We start from the raw sequence: 20,098 nt of genomic DNA, 5'->3' as shown, positions 1-20,098 counted from the left end.
ATTTTAATAAGATTACTTATTACAATCCAAGAGCATGAGATATCTTTCCATTTCTTTGAATCATCTTTAGTTTCCTTTATCAGTGTTTTATAGTTTTCAGAGTACAGGTCTTTCACATCCTTGGTTAAGTTTATTCCCAGGTATTTTATATTTTTGGATGCAATTTTAAGTGGGATTTTGTTTTGCTTTCTCTTTCTGATATTTCATTATTAGTGTACAGGAATGGACCAGATTTCTGTATGTTAATCTTGTATCCTGCAACCTTGCTGAATTCATTTATTCTAATAGTTTTTGGGTAGAGACTTTAGGGTTCTCTATATAGAGTATCACATCGTCTGCAAATGTTTTTACCTCTTCCCTTCCAATTTGGACACCTTTTATTTCTTTTTCTTGTCTGATAGCTGTGGCTAGGACGTCCACTACTGTGTTAAATGGAAGCAGCAAGAGCGGACATCCTTGTCTTGTTACTGAATTTAGTGGGAAGGCATTCAGCTTTTCACTGTTGAGTACTATGTTGGCTACGGGTTGGTTGTAAATGGCCTTTTGCTGAGATACTTTATCATGGGTGGATGTTGGATTTTGTCAGATACATTTTCTGCATCTATTAATTTAATCATGAGATTTTTCCTCTTTAGCCTGTTGATGGTGATAGATTATATTAATTGATTTTTGAATGTTGAACTAGCTTTATATAACTGGGATAATTCCCACTTGATTGTGGGGTGTAGTTCTTAAAATAGATTGTTGTATTATACTTAGTAATATTTTGTCAAATATTTTTATATCTATGTTCATGAGAGATATTAGTCTATAGTTTTCTTTTCTTCTAGTGTTTTTGGTTTTGGTATCAGGGTAATGCTGGTCTCATAGAATGACTTAGGAAATATTCTGTCTACATCTATTTTCTGGAAGAGATTGTAGAGAGTTGGTGTAATCTTTTCCTTAAATGTTTGTTAGAGTTCAGCAGTAAACCCATTTAGGCCTGGTGCTTTCTGTTTTGAAAGGTTATTAATTATTGATTTAATTTCTTTAGTAGATATAGGCCTATTCAGATTCTCTATTTCTTCTTATGTAAGTTCTGACAGAGTATGTCTTTCAGGGAATTGGTCCATTTCATCTAGGTTATCAAATTTGTGGGTACAGAGTTGTTCATAATATTCCTTTATTATGTTTTTAATGTCCACGGGATCTGTGGTGATGTCACCTCTTTCTGATAGAAATTTTTGTATCCTCTATTTTTTTCTTAGTTAGCCTCGCTAGAGACTTACTAATTTTATTGATCTTTAATAAAAAGCAGGTTTAAGAACCTGCTTTTGGGTCATTGATTATCTCTATTGGTTTCCTGTTTTTAATTCCATTGATTTCAGCTTTAAATCTTATTTGTATTTTCTTTGCTTGCTTTGGATCTAATTTGCTCTTTTTTCCCCTAAATTCCCAAAGAAGCTTAGATTATTGGTTTTAGATCTTCCTTTTTTTCTAATATGTGCATTCAGTGCTATAAATTTCCCTCTAAGCCCCACTTTTGCTATATCACACACATTTTGGTAAGTTTTATTTTCATTTTCATTTCATTCAAACTATTTTAAAATTTTTCTTGATATACCTTCTTTGACACATGTGTTATTTAGGACTGTGCTGTTTAATCTTCAATTATTTGGGGATTTTCCAGCTGTCCTTCTGTTACTGATTTCAAATTCAGTTCTATTGTGTTCCTAGAGTAGACATTGTATGATTTTTATTCTTTAATAATTGTTAAGGTGAGTTTTATGGCCCCAAATTACATGTTCCATGTAAATTTGAGAAGAATATGTATTCTGCTGTTTTTAGATGAATTAGTCTTTAGGTATCAATTATATCCAGTTGGTTGATGGTGTTGTTAAGTTCAACTATATCCTTACTGAATTTCTGCCTGCTGAATGTTTCCATTTTTGAAAGAAGGTTATTAAAGTCTCCAACTAATTGTGAATTCATCTATTTCTCCATGCAGTTCTGTCAGGTTTTGCCTCACATATTTTGATGTTCCACTGTTAAGTGCATACACATTAAGGTTTGTTATACCTTCTAAGAAAATTGACCTGTTTATCATTATATAATGCCCTTCTTTATCCCTGATCGCTTTCCTTGCTCTAAAGTCTGTTCTGTCTGAAATTAATGCTACTCCAACTTTTTTTTTAATGAGGACCATTTTGAAAGTCTTTCAAAGAATTTGTTACAATATTGCTTGTTTTTTATGTTTTTTTTGGTTTTTTGACCACAAGGCATGTGAGATCTTGGCTCCCTGACCAGGGATCGAACCCACACCCCCTGCACTGGAAGGTGAAGTCCCAATTACTGGACTGCCAGAGAAGTCCCCCGATTTTTTAAAATTAGTGTTAGCATGGTGTAACTTTCTTCATCTCTTTACTTTTTTTTTATTGTTATTTATTTTTTATTTTTGGCTGCATTGGGTCTTCATTGCTGCATGCAGGCTTTCTCTAGTTGCGGTGAGTGGGGGCTACTCTTTGTTGCAGCACGTGGGCTTCTCATTGCGGTGGCTTCTCTTGTTGCAGAGCACAGGCTCTTGGCACATGGGCCTCAGTAGTTGTGGCACGCGGGCTCAGTATTTATGGCACGCGGGCTCAGTATTTATGGCTTGAGGGCTCTAGAGCACAGGCTCAGTAGTTGTGGTGCACGGGCTTAGTTTCTCCGCGGCATGTGGGATCTTCCCAGACCAGGGCTCGAACGTGTGTCCCCTGCATTGGCAGGCAGATTCTTAACCAGTGCACCACCAGGGAAGTCCATCATCTCTTTACTCTTAATCTGTATGTGCTTTTATATTTGAAGTGGGTTTATTGTAGACAATATTTGGGTCTTATTTTTTTTTGATGCACGCTGACAATCTCTGTTTTTTAATTGGTATATTTAGACCATTAACATTTAAAGTGATTATTTATATAGCTGGATTAATATGTATCATATTTGTTACTGTTTTTTGTCATTGCCTTTGTTTTCTTTCATATTTTTGTCTTTCACTCTTTTCCTGCCTTTTTTTTAAATTGAGCATTTTGTAAGATTTTATTTTTCTCTCCTTTTGCACATCAATTATGGGTTTTTTTCTGCTTTTTTTAGTGGTTTTCCTAGAGTTTGCAATATACATTTACAGATAATCCAGGTTCACTTTCATATAACACTATACTGTGTCATGGGTAGTACAAGTACCTGCTAACAACAAAATAGTACTAATTCCCCTCTCCTGCCCCTTGTATCATTGTTGTCATTCATTTCACTTATACATAAGCATATATTAGTAATACATATCGTAATGTATATTATATTATATATTTTATTAATATATATGATGTACGTACCTAATTGAATACATTATTGCTATTATTGTTTGAACAAACTTCTGTTAGAGCAATTAAGAAAAAGTTTTGTTCTTTACTTTCACTTATTCTTCCTTTAATACTCTTCCTTTCTTTATGTAGTTCTGGGTTTCTGACCTTATAATTTTCCTTCTCTCTAAAGAACTTTTAACATTTCTTGCAAAGCAAGTCTACTGGCAAAAAATTCCCTCAGTTTTTGTTTGAGAAAGTTGTTATTTCTCCTTCACTTTTGAAGGATAATTTTGCAGGGTTCATAATTCTAGGTTGGTAGGTGCTTTTCTCTCAGTACTTTAAATATTTCTCTCAGTACTTTAAATATTTCACTCAACTCTCTTTTCGCATGCATACATGGTTTGAAGAGAAGTCTGATGTAATTCTTATCCTTGCTATTCTATAGGTAAGGGGTTTTTTTTCTGGCTTCTTTAAAATCTTTCTTTTTTTTATTTTCTGCAGTTCAAATATAATATACTTATGCATAGGGAAGCCCTGGTTTTTGAAGTTTTATTCCACATTAGATATGATGTCCACCAGGGCTAGGACAGGAACAAAGCCAGTGTTTGTTTGGTGAAATTGGATCTGCTTAGAGACAAATGCTTTTATTTATGATTAAGAAACTTGTTCAGCATGTGTGCGATCTGCGGGTATATGGGAAATCTCTGTACCTAATACTCATTTTTGCTGTGAACCTAAAACTGCTCTCAAAAATAAAGTCTATGAAAAATGGTTCAGGGCTTCCCTGGTGGCTCAGTGGTTGAGAGTCCGCCTGCCGATGCAGAGGACACGAGTTCGTGCCCCGGTCCGGGAAGATCCCCCATGCCGCGGAGCGGCTGGACCCGTGAGCCATGGCCGCTGAGCCTGTGCGTCCGGAGCCTGTGCTCCGCAGCGGGAGAGGCCACAATAGTGAGAGGCCCGCGTACCGCAAAAAAACAGAAACAGAAAACAAACAAAAAAAACGGTTCACATCTTCATATATTTTAAATTAATGAAATCAAATTTCATAATTTAATGGAGTCTAATTTATGAAATTCTGAACTCATCATGGTAATTTCTAGGTAAGGTGACCATCAGTAAACTGGAAAGATCATAATTACCACACATTCAGTTAGAACTCTTGACACCTTCAGCTGGATATTTTATGTGGTTTATCAGTGGTGGTAGGAGGGGGAGGGGAATGTGAGGGTTATACCAGTAACATCAACACTTGGTTGACATGGACCCTAGAAAAGTAATGCCCAAAGAACAAAAATTTTGCAGTGTTCATCCTTCAGCAACCAATCCGTGTGGCAGGTGTAACTCTGCCTTGGGACAGACACTTCTGGCTGAAATAGTTTGATGATGCTTGATGCCTCTCTAGCCATGAACATCCTCCAACTAAGTCCACCTGCTCACCAGGGCAACTTCTGACTAATGTTCGGTTTCCTCTCTTTTTGTGCCAATTGGGAACCTCTGTACTTTTTCTTATATTATAAATATTCATTGAGGAATACTATCTATTTGAAAATCTTTTTTATATTATTCTCCAACTAACACAGTTTGAAAATACTGGATGTCTCTTTCCTCATCAGTAAAGTGTTGGGGGTAGATTGACTCATCGCTAGAGAGTTCCTTACTTGTAAAGTTCTGTAGCTTTATAAAATTAGTTCAGCCCTTAACAAAAGTATTGGAATTATTTTGCCTGGATGTAGTTGTAAATATTTAATGGCATGGTAAGATGTACTTACCGCATTGTTAAAGTTAAAAAATAAAAAAGGATTTAAAAATAAATGTGTATAGTTTGATCCTGTGTTTACATATATGTATAAATAGGTATACACACATTTATAGACTAGATATAGCACTGTGTGGATTATTGATTGAATATTATTGATTATCCCTGAGTAGTAAGATTACAGGTTTTTTATTTCCTCTTCTTTCTCCTCCATAATTTCTGTTTACCAGTTGAATTAATTTTATAGTAGGAAATGGCATTTGAATCTGAAAAAAACAAAGTGTCCTTGTCTTGTAAATTGTTTTAATTCAGCACTCTACGAAACCTAATACAAAGGAAGATCCAACGAGGGACTTGAAACAGCTTCTCCAGGAGTTGAGAAGTGTGATCAATGAGGAGCCACCCGTGCGCCTGGGCAAGAGCGAGGAAGACTGGAGAGCACCATCTCTGGGGACCTCCTATGTGGCTGTGTAAGACTGAGTGTACTTGACAGTGGGAAGGCTTCTCTAATCAGTGGGTGGTGATCACGGTGTCTATGTGGGACAACTTCTGGGGGGTTGAAGTTTCAGTAACTTTGAGGGGTATCTGGACATTACCAGATTAATTTGCTTTAATCCTACAAAACAAAAGTGGATGAGTTAGCAAAAGTAAAACACCTTGACATCAAGAGAAAATAATAGCGATAGTTTTCCTACTCAGAAATTAGTCAAGGCAACGTGTTACCCAAAGTTACATTCATACAGTAATTTATAGTTCCCAACAGATTTCACATTCATAATCTTATTTGATTGTCACAACAACTGTCTGTTTGAGACAAGATAGAGCAGGATTTATTTATCCCATTTTAAAAATGAGAAAAACACAAGTTCCAAAAGGTTGACTTACCTACAACCACACATGGTGAAGCTAAAGCTCAAACCCTGAGAACTGCATAACTCCCTAGGTATAAACTAATTGGAAAGCTTTGGTTCTCTAGGCATTAAGTCTAGGCAATGACTTAAATTAATAAAAGTCAGATCCAAAAAAGGATTCAACCAGTCCACCAGCCACTGCCTGCAGAAATCAATGAGATCCTCATACTCTTTTCAAAAGTGTTTTAAATTTTTAATGTGTGCTATTATTAAATTAGCTTAGAGCATTTTAATATGGTATATACTATATTCTTAGCATTATAATACTAATTATATGTTGTTAGTATTATAATAACCCATTGTAATTTTCTTTTCTGGTTATATGGGAAATATCTCAAAATAATACTTTCTGACATAATACTTTTATATAAACAATCTCCATTTTCTTAAGATGTTCAGTTAGTGTTTATTAACCTGAGGTAGCAAAATATTAATTGGATTTGTCTATTTTTTATTAATAATATTATTAATAGTAGTAGTAAAATATTAATAACAGTCCAGTTACCTAGCATAACATTGTATTCTCTGAATCACATGTTAGAAATATTCTGTTCTCACTCCATCTAAGAATACTTATATGTGCAGGACGCTTTCATTTTTTTAAAATGTTCTCAAGCATTTTATTTTTTCTCAGTTTTTTTTAATTGAAGTGTAGTTGATTTACAATTTTGTTAATTTCTGCTGTATAGCAAAGTGATTCAGTTATACACATATATACATTCTTTTTTTTTAATATTCCTTTCCATTATGGTTTATCATAGGGTATTGAATATAGTTCTCTGTGCTATACAGTAGGACCTTGTTGTTTATCCATTCTGTATATAAAAGCTTACATCTGCTAACCCCAACCTCCCCCTCCATCCCTCCCCCACACTCCCTCCCCCCTTGGCAACCACGAGTCTGTTCTCTCTATGTCCGTGATTCTGTCTGTTTCATAGATAGGTTCATTTGAGTCATATATTAGATTCCACATATAGGTGATATCATATGGTATTTGTCTTTCTCTTTCTGACTAGCTTCACTTAGTATGATAATCTCTAGTTGCATCCATGTTGCTACAAATGGCATTATTTTGTTCTTTTTTATGGCTGAGTAGTATTCCATTGTATGTATATACCACATCTTTATCCATTCGTCTGTCGATGGACAGTTAGGTTATTTCCGTGTCTTGGCTGTTGTGAAGAGCAGAGCACTTTCATTTTTGTCATAACTCTATAATATGCCTTCTAAGCCAGGGCAGTATTATTAAGCTCATTTGACAGATGATTACATTTAGACAGATTAAGTTGCCTCCCTCTATGAGGCAAAGAGACAAAGTCAGAAGTAAACATTAGAGCCCCTGGCTTCCAGCACTAATCATTCCACAAGATTACTATGACTTCCCTGATCAAACTTCCATCACTTCAGCCACTAATGATGGGCTTGACTACATTGAACTGTATTCAACATGAGTATATTTAGCCCCTGCCGTTAGAGAGTTTATGTTAATTTGCTTTAATCCTACAAATGACCTTGTCATTTTAGGCTTTGGCACCAAAGCCAGAACTCAGCCTCAAGCTTTTAAGGAACAAAAACATTTCTAAGTTGACAAATTCCAGGGGTAGCATTTTGCAAAATTTGCTTGGAGGCCTAAGTTCTACTGTTGTGCCTTAAAGAAGAGTTAAATACATAGGAGCAATTGATTATTCTAAAAATACATGGAATCTAGAAATTATTCTTTGTATAATTAACTGAGAGTGACATTTATCTATACAGAGATGATAGAATAAGAGATTGCATTACTGAATCAAGCCTGAGATTAGAGATATGCCGTAGGTGAGAGGAATCTGAGATTCTGAATCTAATTAATTGTCCAGGAATTTTACATGTGACCAGGTAATTTGGGAAGTCTGGACAGTTCACATGAGAATTGATGGAAAGTTGTGATAGTGTTTAACTGAAACCCAAAAGGATTTCCGTGAAATGTACTAAAGTAATTTACTTTCTAGAAATCAACTTAATAGGCATTTTTAAAACACCTTTATAAGAGTATAATTGCTTTACAATGGTGTGTTAGTTTCTGTTTTATAACAAAGTGAATCAGTTATATGTATGTCCCCATATCTCTTCCCTCTTGCATCTCCCTCCCTCCCTATCCCACCCCTTTAGGTGGTCACAAAGCACCAAGCTGATCTCCCTCTGCTATGCGGCTGCTTCCCACTAGCTATCTATTTTATATTTGGTAGTGTATATATGTCCATGCCACTCCCTCAGTTTGTCCCAGCTTACCTTACCCCCTCCCCGTATCCTCAAGTCCATTCTCTAGTAGGTCTGCATCTTTATTCCCATCTTGCCCCTAGGTTCTTCTGACCACTTTTTCTTTTTTTTTTTTTTTTAGATTCCATATATATGTGTTAGCATACGGTATTTGTTTTTCTCTTTCTGACTTACTTCACTGTATGACATCTCTAGGTCCATCCACCTCACTACAAATAACTCAGTTTTGTTCCTTTTTATGGCTGAGTAATATTCCATTGTATATATGTGCCACATCTTCTTTATCCATTCATCTGTCGATGGACACCTAGGTTGCTTCCATGTCCTGGCTATTGTAAATAGAGCTGCAATGAACATTTTGGTACATGACTCTTTTTGAATTATGGTTTTCTCAGGGTATATGCCCAATAGTGGGATTGCTGGGTTGTATGGTAGTTCTATTTTTAGTTTTTTAAGGAACCTCCATACTGTTCCCCATAGTGGCTGTATCAATTTACATTCCCACTAACAGTGCAAGAGGGTTCCCTTTTCTCCACACCCTCTCCAGCATTTATTGTTTGTAGATTTTTTGATGATGGCCATTCTGACTGGTGTGAGATGATATCTCATTGTAGTTTTGATTTGCATTTCTCTAATGATTAATGAGGTTGAGCATTCTTTCATGTGTTTGTTGGCAATCTGTATATCTTCTTTGGAGAAATGTCTGTTTAGGTCTTCTGCCCATTTTTGGATCAGGTTGTTTTTTTTTTTTGATATTGAGCTGTATGAGTTGCTTGTATGTTTTGGAGATTAATCCTTTGTCAGTTGCTTCATTTGCAAATATTTTCTCCCATTCTGAGGGTTGTCTTTTCGTCTTGTTTATGGTTTCCTTGGCTGTACAAAAGCTTTGAAGTTTCATTAGGTCCCATTTGTTTCTTTATGTTTTTATTTCCATTTCTGTAGGAGGTGGGTCAAAAAGGATCTTGCTGTGATTTATGTCATAGAGTGTTCTGCCTATGTTTTCCTCTAAGAGTTTGATGGTGTCTGGCCTTACATTTAGGTCATTAATCCATTTTCAATTTATTTTTGTGTATGGTGTTAGGGAGTGTCCTAATTTCATTCCTTTACAGGTAGCTGTCCAGTTTTCCCAGCACAACTTATTGAAGAGGCTGTCTTTTCTCCACTGTGTATTCTTGCCTCCTTTATCAAAGATAAGGTGACCATATGTGAGTGCGTTTGTCTCTGGGCTTTCTATCCTGTTCCATTGATCTCTATTTCTGTTTTTGTGCCAGTACCATATTGTCTTGATTACTGTAGCTTTGTAGTATAGTCTGAAGTCAGGGAGCCTGATTCCTCCAGCTCAGTTTTTCTTTCTCAAGATTGTTTTGGCTATTTGGGGTCTTCTGTGTTTCCATACAAATTATGAAATTTTTTGTCCTAGTTCTGTGAAAAATGCCAGTGGTTGTTTGATAGGATTGCATTGAATCTGTAGATTGCTTTGGGTAGTAGAGTCATTTTCACAATGTTGATTCTTCCAATCCAAGAACATGGTATATCTCTCCATCTATTTGTATCCTCTTTAATTTCTTTCATCAGTGTCTTATAATTTTCTGCATACAGGTCTTTTATCTCCATAGGTGGGTTTATTCCTAGATATTTTATTCTTCTTGTTGCAATGGTAAATGGGAGTGTTTTCTTAATTTCACTTTCAGATTTTTCATCATTAGTGTTTAGGAATGCAAGAGATTTCTGTGCATTAATTTTGTATCCTGCTACTATACCAAATTCATTGATTAGTAGTTTTCTGGTAGCATCTTTAGGATTCTGTATGTATAGTATCATATCATCTGCAAACAGTGACAGCTTTACTTCTTCCTTACCAATTTGGATTCCTTTTATTTCCTTCTCTGATTGCTGTGGCTAAAACTTCCCAAACTATGTTGAATTAGAGTGGTGAGAGTGGGCAACCTTGTCTTGTTCCTGATCTTAGTAGAAATGGTTTCAGTTTTTCATCTTTGAGGACAATGTTGGCCATGGGTTTGTCATATATGGCCTTTATTATGTTGAGGAAAGTTCCCTCTATGCCTACTTTACGGAGGGTTTTTATCATAAATGGGTGTTGAATTTTGTTGAAAGCTTTCTCTGCATCTGTTGAGATGATCATATAGTTTTTCTCCTTCAGTTTGTTAATATGGTGTATCACGTTGATTGATTTGCATATATTGAAGAACCTTGCATTCCTGTGATAAACCCCACTTGATCATAGTGTATGATCCTTTTAATGTGCTGTTGGATTCTGTTTGCTAGTATTTTGTTGAGGATATTTACATCTATGTTCATCAGTGATATTGGCCTGTAGTTTTCTTTCTTTGTGACATCTTTGTCTGGTTTTGGTATCAGAGTGATGGTGGCCTCGTAGAATGAGTGTGGGAGTGTTCCTCCCTCTGCTATATTTTGGAAGAGTTTGAGAAGGATAGGTGTTAGCTCTTCTCTAAATGTTTGATAGAATTCGCCTGTGAAGCCATCTGGTCCTGGGCTTTTGTTTGTTGGAAGATTTTTAATGACAGTTTCATTTTCAGTGCTTGTGATTGGTCTGTTCATATTTTCTAATTCTTCCTGGTTCAGCCTCGGAAGGTTGTGCATTTCTAAGAATTTGTCCATTTCTTCCAGGTTGTCCATTTTATTGGCATATCGTTGCTTATAGTAATCTCTTATTATCCTTTGTATCTCTGCAGCGTCATTTGTTACTTCTCCTTTTTCATTTTTAATTTTATTGATTTGAGTCTTCTCCCTTTTTTTCTTGATAAGTCTGCCTAATGGTTTATCAGTTTTGTTTATCTTCTCAAAAAACCAGGTTTTAGTTTTATTGATCTTTGCTATCGTTTCCTTCATTTCTTTTTCATTTATTTCTGATCTGATCTTTTACTTCTGCTAACTTTGGGGTTTTTTTGTTCTTCTTTCTCTAATTGCTTTAGGTGTAAGGTTAGGTTGTTTATTTGAGATGTTTCTTGTTTCTTAAGGTAGGATTGTATTGCTATAAACTTCCCCCTTAGAACTGCTTTTGCTGCATCCCATAGGTTTTGGGTCATCGTGTTTTCATTGTCATTTGTTTCTAGGTACTTTTTGATTTCCTCTTTGATTTCCTCAGTGATCTCTTGGTTATTAAGTAGTGTGTTGTTTAGCCTCCATGTGTTTGTATTTCTTACAGACTTTTTCCTGTAATTGATATCTAGTCTCATAGCGTTGTGGTCGGAAAAGATACTTGATACGATTTCAATTTTCTTAAATTTACCAAGGCTTGATTTGTGACCCAAGATATGATCTATCCTGGAGAATGTCCCATGAGCACCTGAGAAGAATGTGTATTCTGTTGTTTTTGGATGGAATGTCCTATAAATATCAATTAAGTCCATCTTGTTTAATGTATCATTTAAAGCTTGTGTTTACTTTCATTTTGGATGATCTGTGCATTGGTGAAAGTGGGGTGTTAAAGTCCCCTACTATGATTATGTTACTGTTGACTTCCCCTTTTATGGCTGTTAGTATTTGCCTTATGTATTGAGGTGCTCCTATGTTGGGTGCATAAATATTTACAATTGTTTTATCTTCTTCTTGGATTGATCCCTTGATCATTATGTAGTGTCCTTCTTTGTCTCTTGTAATAGCCTTTGTTTTAAAGTCTATTTTGTTTGATATGAGAATTGCTACTCAAGCTTTCTTTTGATTTCCATTTGCATGGAATATCTTTTTCCATCCCCTCACTTTCAGTCTGTATGTGTCCCTAGGTCCGAAGTGGGTCTCTGGTAGACAGCATATAAACAGGTCTTGTTTTTGTATCCATTCAGCCAGTCTGTGTCCTTTGGTTGGAGCATTTAATCCATTTACATTTAAGGTAATTATTGATATGTGTGTTCCTATTACCATTTTCTTAACTGTTTTGGGTTTATTATTGTAGGTCTTTTCCTTCTCTTGTGTTTCCTGCCTAGAGAAGTTCCTTTAGCATTTTTTGTAAAGCTGGTTTGGTGGTGGTGAATTCTCTCAGCTTTTGCTTGTCTGTAAAGCTTTTAATTTCTCCATCAAATCTGAATGAGATCCTTGCTGGGTAGAGTGATCTTGTATAGTATCATATCATCTGTAGGTTTTTCTCCTTAATCACTTTAAATATGTCCTGCCACTCCCTTCTGGCTGGCAGAGTTTCTGCTCAAAGGTCAGCTGTTAACCTTATGGGGATTCCCTTATATGTTATTTGTTGTTTTTCCCTTGCTGCTTTTAATATTTGTTCTTTGTATTTAATTTTTGATAGTTTGATTAATGTGTCTTGGCATGTTTCTCCTTGGATTTATCCTGTATGGGACTCTCTGTGGTTTCTGGACTTGATTAACTATTTCCTTTCCCATATTAGGGAAGTTTTCAAGTCTAATCTCTTCAAATATTTTCTCAGTCCCTTTCTTTTTCTCTTCTTCTTCTGGGACCCCTATAATTCAAATGTTGGTGTGTTTAATGTTGTCCCAGAGGTCTGGGAGACTTGTCCTCAATTCTTTTCATTCTTTTTTCTCTATTCCCACTCCGCAATAGTTATTTCCACTATTTTATCGTCAGGTCACTTATCCGTTCTTCTGCCTCAGTTATTCTGCTATTGATCCTTTCTAGAGAATTTTTAATTTCATTTATTGTGTTGTTCATCATTGTTTGTTTCATCTTTAGTTCTTCTAGGTCCTTGTTAAATGTTTCTTGCATTTTGTCTATTCTATTTCCAAGATTTTGGATCATCTTTACCATCATTATTCTGAATTCTTTTTCAGGTAGATTGCCTATTTCCTCTTCATTTGTTAGGTCTGGTGGGTTTTTATCTTGCTCCTTCACCTGCTGTGTGGTTCTCTGTCTTCTCATTTTGCTTAGCTTACTGTGTTTGGGGTCTCCTTTTCACAGAGTGCAGGTTCTTAGTTTCCATTGTTTTTGGTGTCTCTCCCCCGTGGCTAAGGTTGGTTCAGTGGGTTGTGTATGCCTCCTGGTGGAGGGGACTGGTGCCTGTGTTCTGGTGGTTGAGCATGAATCTTATCTTTCTGGTGGGCAGGTCCATGTCTGGTGGTGTGTTTTGGGGTGTCTGTGGCCGTATTATGATTTTAGGCAGCCTCTGTGCTAATGGATGGGGTTGTGTTCCTGTCTTGCTAGTTGTTTGGCATAGGGTGTCCAGCACTGTAGCTTGCCGGTTGTTGAGTGAAGCTGGGTGTTGGTGTTGAGATGGAGATCTCTGGGAGATTTTCGCCATTTGATATTATGTGGAGCTGGGAGGTCTCTTGTGGAACAGTGTCCTGAACTTGGCTTTCCCACCTCAGAGGAGAGGCTCTCCCACCTCTCCCACCTCAGTGGCATAGCCCTGACACCTGGCTGGTGCACCAAGAGCCTCTCCTCCACACGGAAAGAAACAGTTAAAAATGCAAAGATGACTCCTCCCAGTTATGACCCACAGCTGTTCTTGCACATCCTCTTCAGAGAAGCTCCTCAGGGATATCTGAGCTGCTGCCGCCTGTGCTAGAGTCCTCAGTAAGATCCCGGAGTACAGCTTAATTCGCAACTTTTAGGTTGTGAGTTTTCTTCAGTCCACATGTGTATTCAACTGCTAGGGTTGGAGGGTCTCCTGCAGAGGCGGGGGGTGGCTGTGGCTCACAGTGGGTACAAGGACACTGGCAGCAGAAATTCTGGGAAGTACTCCTTGGTGTGAACCCTCCCAGAGTCTGTCATTAGCCCCACCAAAGAGACAATAGGCATTTTTTAAAATTTACTTATTTTATTTATTTTATTTTTGGTTACGTTGGGTCTTTGTTGCTGCACACGGGCTTTCTCTAGTTGCGGTGAGCGGGGGCTACTCTTCATTGCGGTGCACGGGCTTCTCATTGCGGTGGCTTTTCTTTGTTTCGGAGCACGGGCTCTAGGTGCCTGGGCTTCAGTAGTTGTGGAGTGTGAGCTCAGTAGTTGTGGCTTGTGGGCTCTAGAGCACAAGCTCAGTAGTTGTGGCGCACAGGCTTAATTGCTCGGTGGCATGTGGGATCTTCCTGGACCAGGGCTCAAACCTGTGGCCCCTGCATTGGCAGGCGGATTCTTAACCACTGTGCTACCAGGGAAGACCCACCATTTTTTTTTTTTTTTGCTTATTTTACATTTTACTGCTGTTTAACCAGATGAAGATATTTATATGATATGCCATTCCAAAATCGGAATACTTTTTCTACATTTACATGTATTTACAATAGCTTACATAACTTTTGAGAGAAAGGTAGTCTGAAAGGAAGTTACAACAACCTCAATATAGGATTATGAGAACCTTACTGAAAACAGTTCTATTTTTATTAATAATTGAATAGCTGAATGTTTAAATGAAATCATAAAAGGATCATAAAGAAATGAAGTCCATAACCCCTAAACAAAGACAACTTCTGAGAACTGACTTTAGCCAAAAAGGAAAAAAAGCTAATATTAATTTGTTACTCATGTCAGACACAGAAGCCATTGCCTGCAGATCTGCTGCATTCAATACATGGTTCTCAGGCTGACACTGAAGAATCTCCCTAACTCGTCACCACCCTGCTCTCCTCCTGTGTTGTGCTCTAACCAAGACAGACTACTCCTGATTCCCAAAAGGGGTTCATTTCCTTCTGTCTTCAAGCTTTTCTCCATACTGTTCTCTCCACTGGGAAGAGCCAGCGCCCCAGTCTCACTCTTTTGAATCTGCATTTGTCTAAAAGCAGTATCCAGAGGAACAATTTTGTTTGATCACTAAGTTAAAATTACGTCACGTAGTCTTTAACTTCTCCCACCCTCTGCCAACAGAAGCAACAACTCATTAAGGGAATGCACTGAAGGCAGCGAATCAAGTGAAACTCTTCGCAGGTAAGAAACTCTCTCTCCAGCCCCTGACTTGCAAAATGTCCCCTTTACTACTGTTCATTCATTAATTCAGAAGATCGTTAACTGCCCATGATGTGCCACACTCTGTGCTAGGCCCTTAGGATGTAACAGTGAGGAAGACAGATACGGGCTCTGTCCTCAAGTTGCTTATAGTCATAGGGTCTATTTATTGACTGACTGCCTGGAAAAAAGCTTTTATCTTTTCTATTTTTACCACTTGTAAAAAATAGAGATATCAGAGCCCTCTTTGTATGATAAGAATATGAAAATGAATTCTAGGGTTTAAATTCCATTTAGGCAAAGAAAGGGTTCTTCATTACTGTATCTTCAGCACCAAGCATATTGCCTGTCATATAGTAGCTGTTCAGGAAATATTTGTTTAGTGAATGAATTAAGACAGATACTTTCTTACTGTCCCTGCTGTTTGATCAATATTCAGTGAACTTGAATCTTTCTAAATACAGCTTTCTCATAGCCTAAAAGAAACAAGTTTTGATTTTCTTCTCACCTGAGTGTGTAACATTACATCGTTCCTGTTAATAATATCTGCAGCTATCTACTGCATATTTTTATTTTTACTATTGTATGGGTGTTTTAGACTCATCTCATTTAGTCTGTCTAATCGAATCTATGATATAGGCATTATTACCCCTGTATATAGGTTAGAAATGGAGACTCAGCTTGCCAAGCAATTTGCCAAGTCATACAGCTTGTAAATAGAGGAGCCAGATTTGAACTCAGGTCTAGCTGGTTCCTGAGCTCAGGCTTGTAACTGCTCCTGTGTTCTGCCTCTGAGTACCTGAACAATCAAGATGATGGCAGGGCTGCACTCCTTGCAGAAGCCCTTGGGATTAATGCATTTCCTTACCTTTCTTTTTTAGAGCTTCTGGGCCTCTAGAGCCTCATTCTTTGCACTCTTTGCCTTGTGGCTCCTTTCTCCATCTTCACACCCTATGACATAGCATCCTCCGGTCTTTCTGCTGAGATTGTCACATCACCTTCTCTCTTCTGTGTGAAATCTCCCCCTGCCTTCCTCTTTGTACAGAGACTTGTGATGGCATTTAGATAATGTAGGTATATCTCCACATAATCCAGGATAATCTCCCCGTCTCAAGATCCTTGACATAATCACATCTGCGAAGTCTCTTGTGCCATATAAGGTAACATTCATAGGTTCTTGGCATTTGGACACAGATATATTTGGCAGCCATTGTTCATCCTACCACATCCTACTTTTTAGGCCATTTTACCATTCGCATGTACCATCGTGGTGGACTCTACAGTGTTTAGTGTGGATGTTTTAAATCTCCAATCTCTTGCAAGTTCCAGTCACTTCTGTGCATCAATTTCAGATTGATCGCCTGAAGTACACCTCAGACTATGTTTCCAGCCCCCAAACCTTCAAAGGCTCCCCATTGCCTACTTCAGCAAGAACAAACTGCTTTCCCTGATAATTAAAACTAGCCACAATATAGCCATGACCTTCCTTTCCAAGGCTTTCCTCCTAATATTCTCAAACTTTTTGGTCTCAGGATCCCTTTGCACTCACAAATGTCAGTGAGGATTCCAAAGAGCTTTTGTTTATATAGGCCATTTCCATTTTTAGTATTGGAAAATAAAATTTAATTTTAAGCATTAAAAAATTAAAACATTTTGATATTTATTCACTTAAAAGTAACAAAGTACATTATATATTACCATAATAACATATTTTATTATGAAAAATATGTCTTTCAAAAAAAGTCATTAAGACTTAATCGTTAAAAATCTTTAAATCATCAATTTAACGCATGGCTTAATAAAAGATAGCTGTATTCTCATATCTGCCTCTGCATTTATCTGCTGTGGTATCAGATATCATGGAGCCTCTGGGAAACTCCACTATACACTTGTTTGAGACCGAGAGTTAAAAAGAAAATAATACCTTAGTATTGTAATAAAAATAGTGTTGACCTCACAAACCCTCTTTGCAAGGGCACCACCTTCAGAGCTGCTGTCATAATATTATCAAACTGGTACCCATCCTACAGAGAACTGTGTAGTTTAGTTCAACTTACTGATTTAAATAGGTCTGATAGTTTTGTAAAGCAATACTTATTGCTAAGAGAGGTGTTTTTTTCCTTTGGTTTTTAAAATTTTAAATGAGTCATTAAGATTGCATCTCTTAGAATCCATAAGAGAAACATTGGGTTTTATAGCTATTATTACACAAAAATGAATTTTCTAACCAAGATTATATATTATTACCTTTTCATTCTGCAAAATGTTCATGGGCACTGAATACATAGAGATGATGCAACTTTGGATCTCCCTCATAGGGTATTTTAGGACTTCTGCAGTTTTGGGTTATGGCTGCCATCTTGGGCTTTTTTTCTTTTTTTGCGGTACGCGGGCCTCTCACTGTTGTGGCCTCTCACATTGCGGAGCACAGGCTCCAGACACGCAGGCTCAGCGGCCATGGCTCACGGGCACAGCCGCTCCGTGGCATGTGGGATCTTCCCGGACCGGGGCACGAACCCGGTCCCCTGTATCGGCAGGTGGACTCTCAACCACTGTGCCACCAGGGAAGCCCTGGGCTTATATTTTAAGCCATCACTTTTGCCTTCATTAGCTTGTTTCTGTCAATAAATCTTAACACTGAGTTTTGAAATGGAATTTTTGCATGACCATTCTTATGCTTCCAGAGAGCCAGTCACATTACACACAGGAGAGTTGGAAGATCCACCTAGTTGCTTCGCATTCCCATCTGCAGGTGAGTTTTTAATGAAAGCACAGAAATGGAGCCTGCTTAAAACCCTGCAGTGGCTCCCCTTTCAATGGTTCCCTCCACACTGCTAGTCTCCTCACCACCTTTAAAGCCTTTGCTCAGATGTCACTTTCCCAGTGAGACCTACTCTCACCACCTTATGTAAAAATTATAACCCTCTCACAATCCCAGTCCCCCTTATCTTTTTCTTTTTTTAAATTACACTTAGCATTTTTTATACTATGTAACTTACTAATTCATGTTGTTGATTGTGTGTCACCTCCTGCTAGACGAAAGCTGCACAAGGGCATATGTCTTTAGTTGTTTGGTTCCCTGATATATCCAGTACCTAGAACTTTCCTGGCACATAGCAGGTCCTTAATAAATAATTACTGAATGGATGAAAAGAAAAGAAAAAGAAATGAGACGGATGGTTCTCTATATACTTTCCAAAGACAAAATGTTCTCTATAAAACAAGGAGATCAAGGAAGAGATTGAAAGATAACAGAATCTATTGAAAAACAAAATGGCACAACTCGGGCTAGATATGGAAAAGAAAAAATAATAACATTACAGAGGAAAGCCTTAGAAAAATAAGAATTAGGATATGCATGACTGAAACCATAGTCAGGGACATGATGGACCCCAAGAGAAAATTACAGAAAAGGAATTTTTAAACCTAAGAAGCATGAAAGATAATGATACAGAATATGTTAGATTTGGAAGGCGAAGGCAAATCAGCAGACACGTTATCAGCCTTCTTATGGAAGAGAGCAAAATAAATGGGAAAGAATGATACTGTGAAAATGATGGTTATTCAACAAACTGTAGCTATAAATCTGGACAGTAATAGTGTAAATAGGGAAAATCGAGGTGTGAGGTGAAATAGATGGAAGAAGGTAAGTTTCCATATTTTCTTGTCTTTTGTAGAAGAGTATCTATGTATACCTAAAATAAAAACATAATATTCTTAAATAAAATAATTGCAAATTTTAATTTTTAAACCTTTAACTTGTGAGAAATCTTTGAGAACTAATATTTTGAAGAAAAGAGCATTTATTTGAAATTGAACAATTCTTTCAGGTTTTACTTCACTTATATGTTTATACTGTTGTTTCAATGTTTACCCAAGAGAATACAACATATATCCTTGTTTTATTAGATTAATATGTGAGTGCCTTTGCCTTTTCTCATGAGTTGTGAGTACCTTAGAACATGTTAACTCCATTCACTTTCCTTCCAACTGTCATACAGTTGTTGTCACATGTAAAGGTAAAGGTAAATACCATAATGGATCATTTGCATTGTGTTGTACAGTTAAAATTCATTTAGATACACCCACATATTCACACTTTACTTTCTATCTGCTATCATTTTACTTATGCCATTAACGTTCCCTTTAATGTATTCTCCCAGTTTCTGTTTTCCTGAACTTGTCTTTATTTTGTCCCCATTTTTGAGGAATATTTTTGCTGAGTATAGAATCTAGGTTAACATTTTTCCTTCACTTTGAAAATATTCCACTGTTTTCTGGCTTCCAGTGTCTCTACTAAGAAGTCAGCTCTAAATTTAAGTGTTGCTCATTTAAATGTAATCTGCCATTTTTGCCCTTCTGGCAGCTTTAAGACTGTTTTTGTCTTTGGATTTTTTGTGGGTTTTTTGTTTGTTTGTTTGTTTTTTGCGGTTTTTATTGATATACCTAGGTATGATTTTCTTTATATAAGAAGAACTTATTTGGGGTTTGGAGTAATGCTGTTGAATCTGTGGTAGTCTGCGCCTCCATTATCCAGACCTTGTGGGTCTATATCTATTACCTGTATTTTTTTTCTCTTGGTTTTCTGCCATGTTATTTTGTCTCCTCATATGCCTGGTTATTTTTATTGTATGACAGACATATGTGAAAAATTGTACAGATGGTTTCAGACTTAGAATATGATCACCTTCCTCCAGAGAGCATTCATGCTTGCTTCTGGTACACAACCAAGGACACCAGCAATCCCAGATCAATTTAATCCAATCAGGAATTAAGATGACTTGAAGATGGACCTCAGGATCCCCAAGGGCAGGTCCAGTTCCTTATTCCTATGATGTAGCCCTTTTCTGTTCCAACACAAAGCCTTGGGGTTTTACCAGAACACACCCCAGCCCCATGATTGGGAACATAGTCTCATGAGAGTTTGATTTTTTTGAGAGGTGCAGCATACTATTTTTAAGTAATTCTGTCCT

At 37.1% G+C, this 20,098-nt stretch overlaps 1 protein-coding gene across 1 annotated transcript in view; it reads left to right on the top strand.

The window, feature by feature from the left end:
- CCDC158 (coiled-coil domain containing 158) overlaps window positions 1–20,098 on the top strand; it is a 78,059-nt gene that overhangs the window by 48,303 nt on the left and 9,658 nt on the right. Inside the window, exons 17-20 of the mRNA XM_032633143.1 lie at window positions 5,386–5,543; window positions 7,740–7,799; window positions 15,048–15,107; window positions 17,810–17,877. Of these exons, the coding sequence (XP_032489034.1) occupies window positions 5,386–5,543; window positions 7,740–7,799; window positions 15,048–15,107; window positions 17,810–17,877 (346 nt within the window). The remainder of the gene's footprint in view (window positions 1–5,385; window positions 5,544–7,739; window positions 7,800–15,047; window positions 15,108–17,809; window positions 17,878–20,098) is intronic.

Source organism: Phocoena sinus, chromosome 5 (assembly GCF_008692025.1).
Source record: "Phocoena sinus isolate mPhoSin1 chromosome 5, mPhoSin1.pri, whole genome shotgun sequence".
Lineage (NCBI taxonomy): Eukaryota > Metazoa > Chordata > Mammalia > Artiodactyla > Phocoenidae > Phocoena > Phocoena sinus.
Note: the sequence above shows the minus strand (reverse complement) of the source record. Positions and strands in the feature narration are given on the sequence as shown.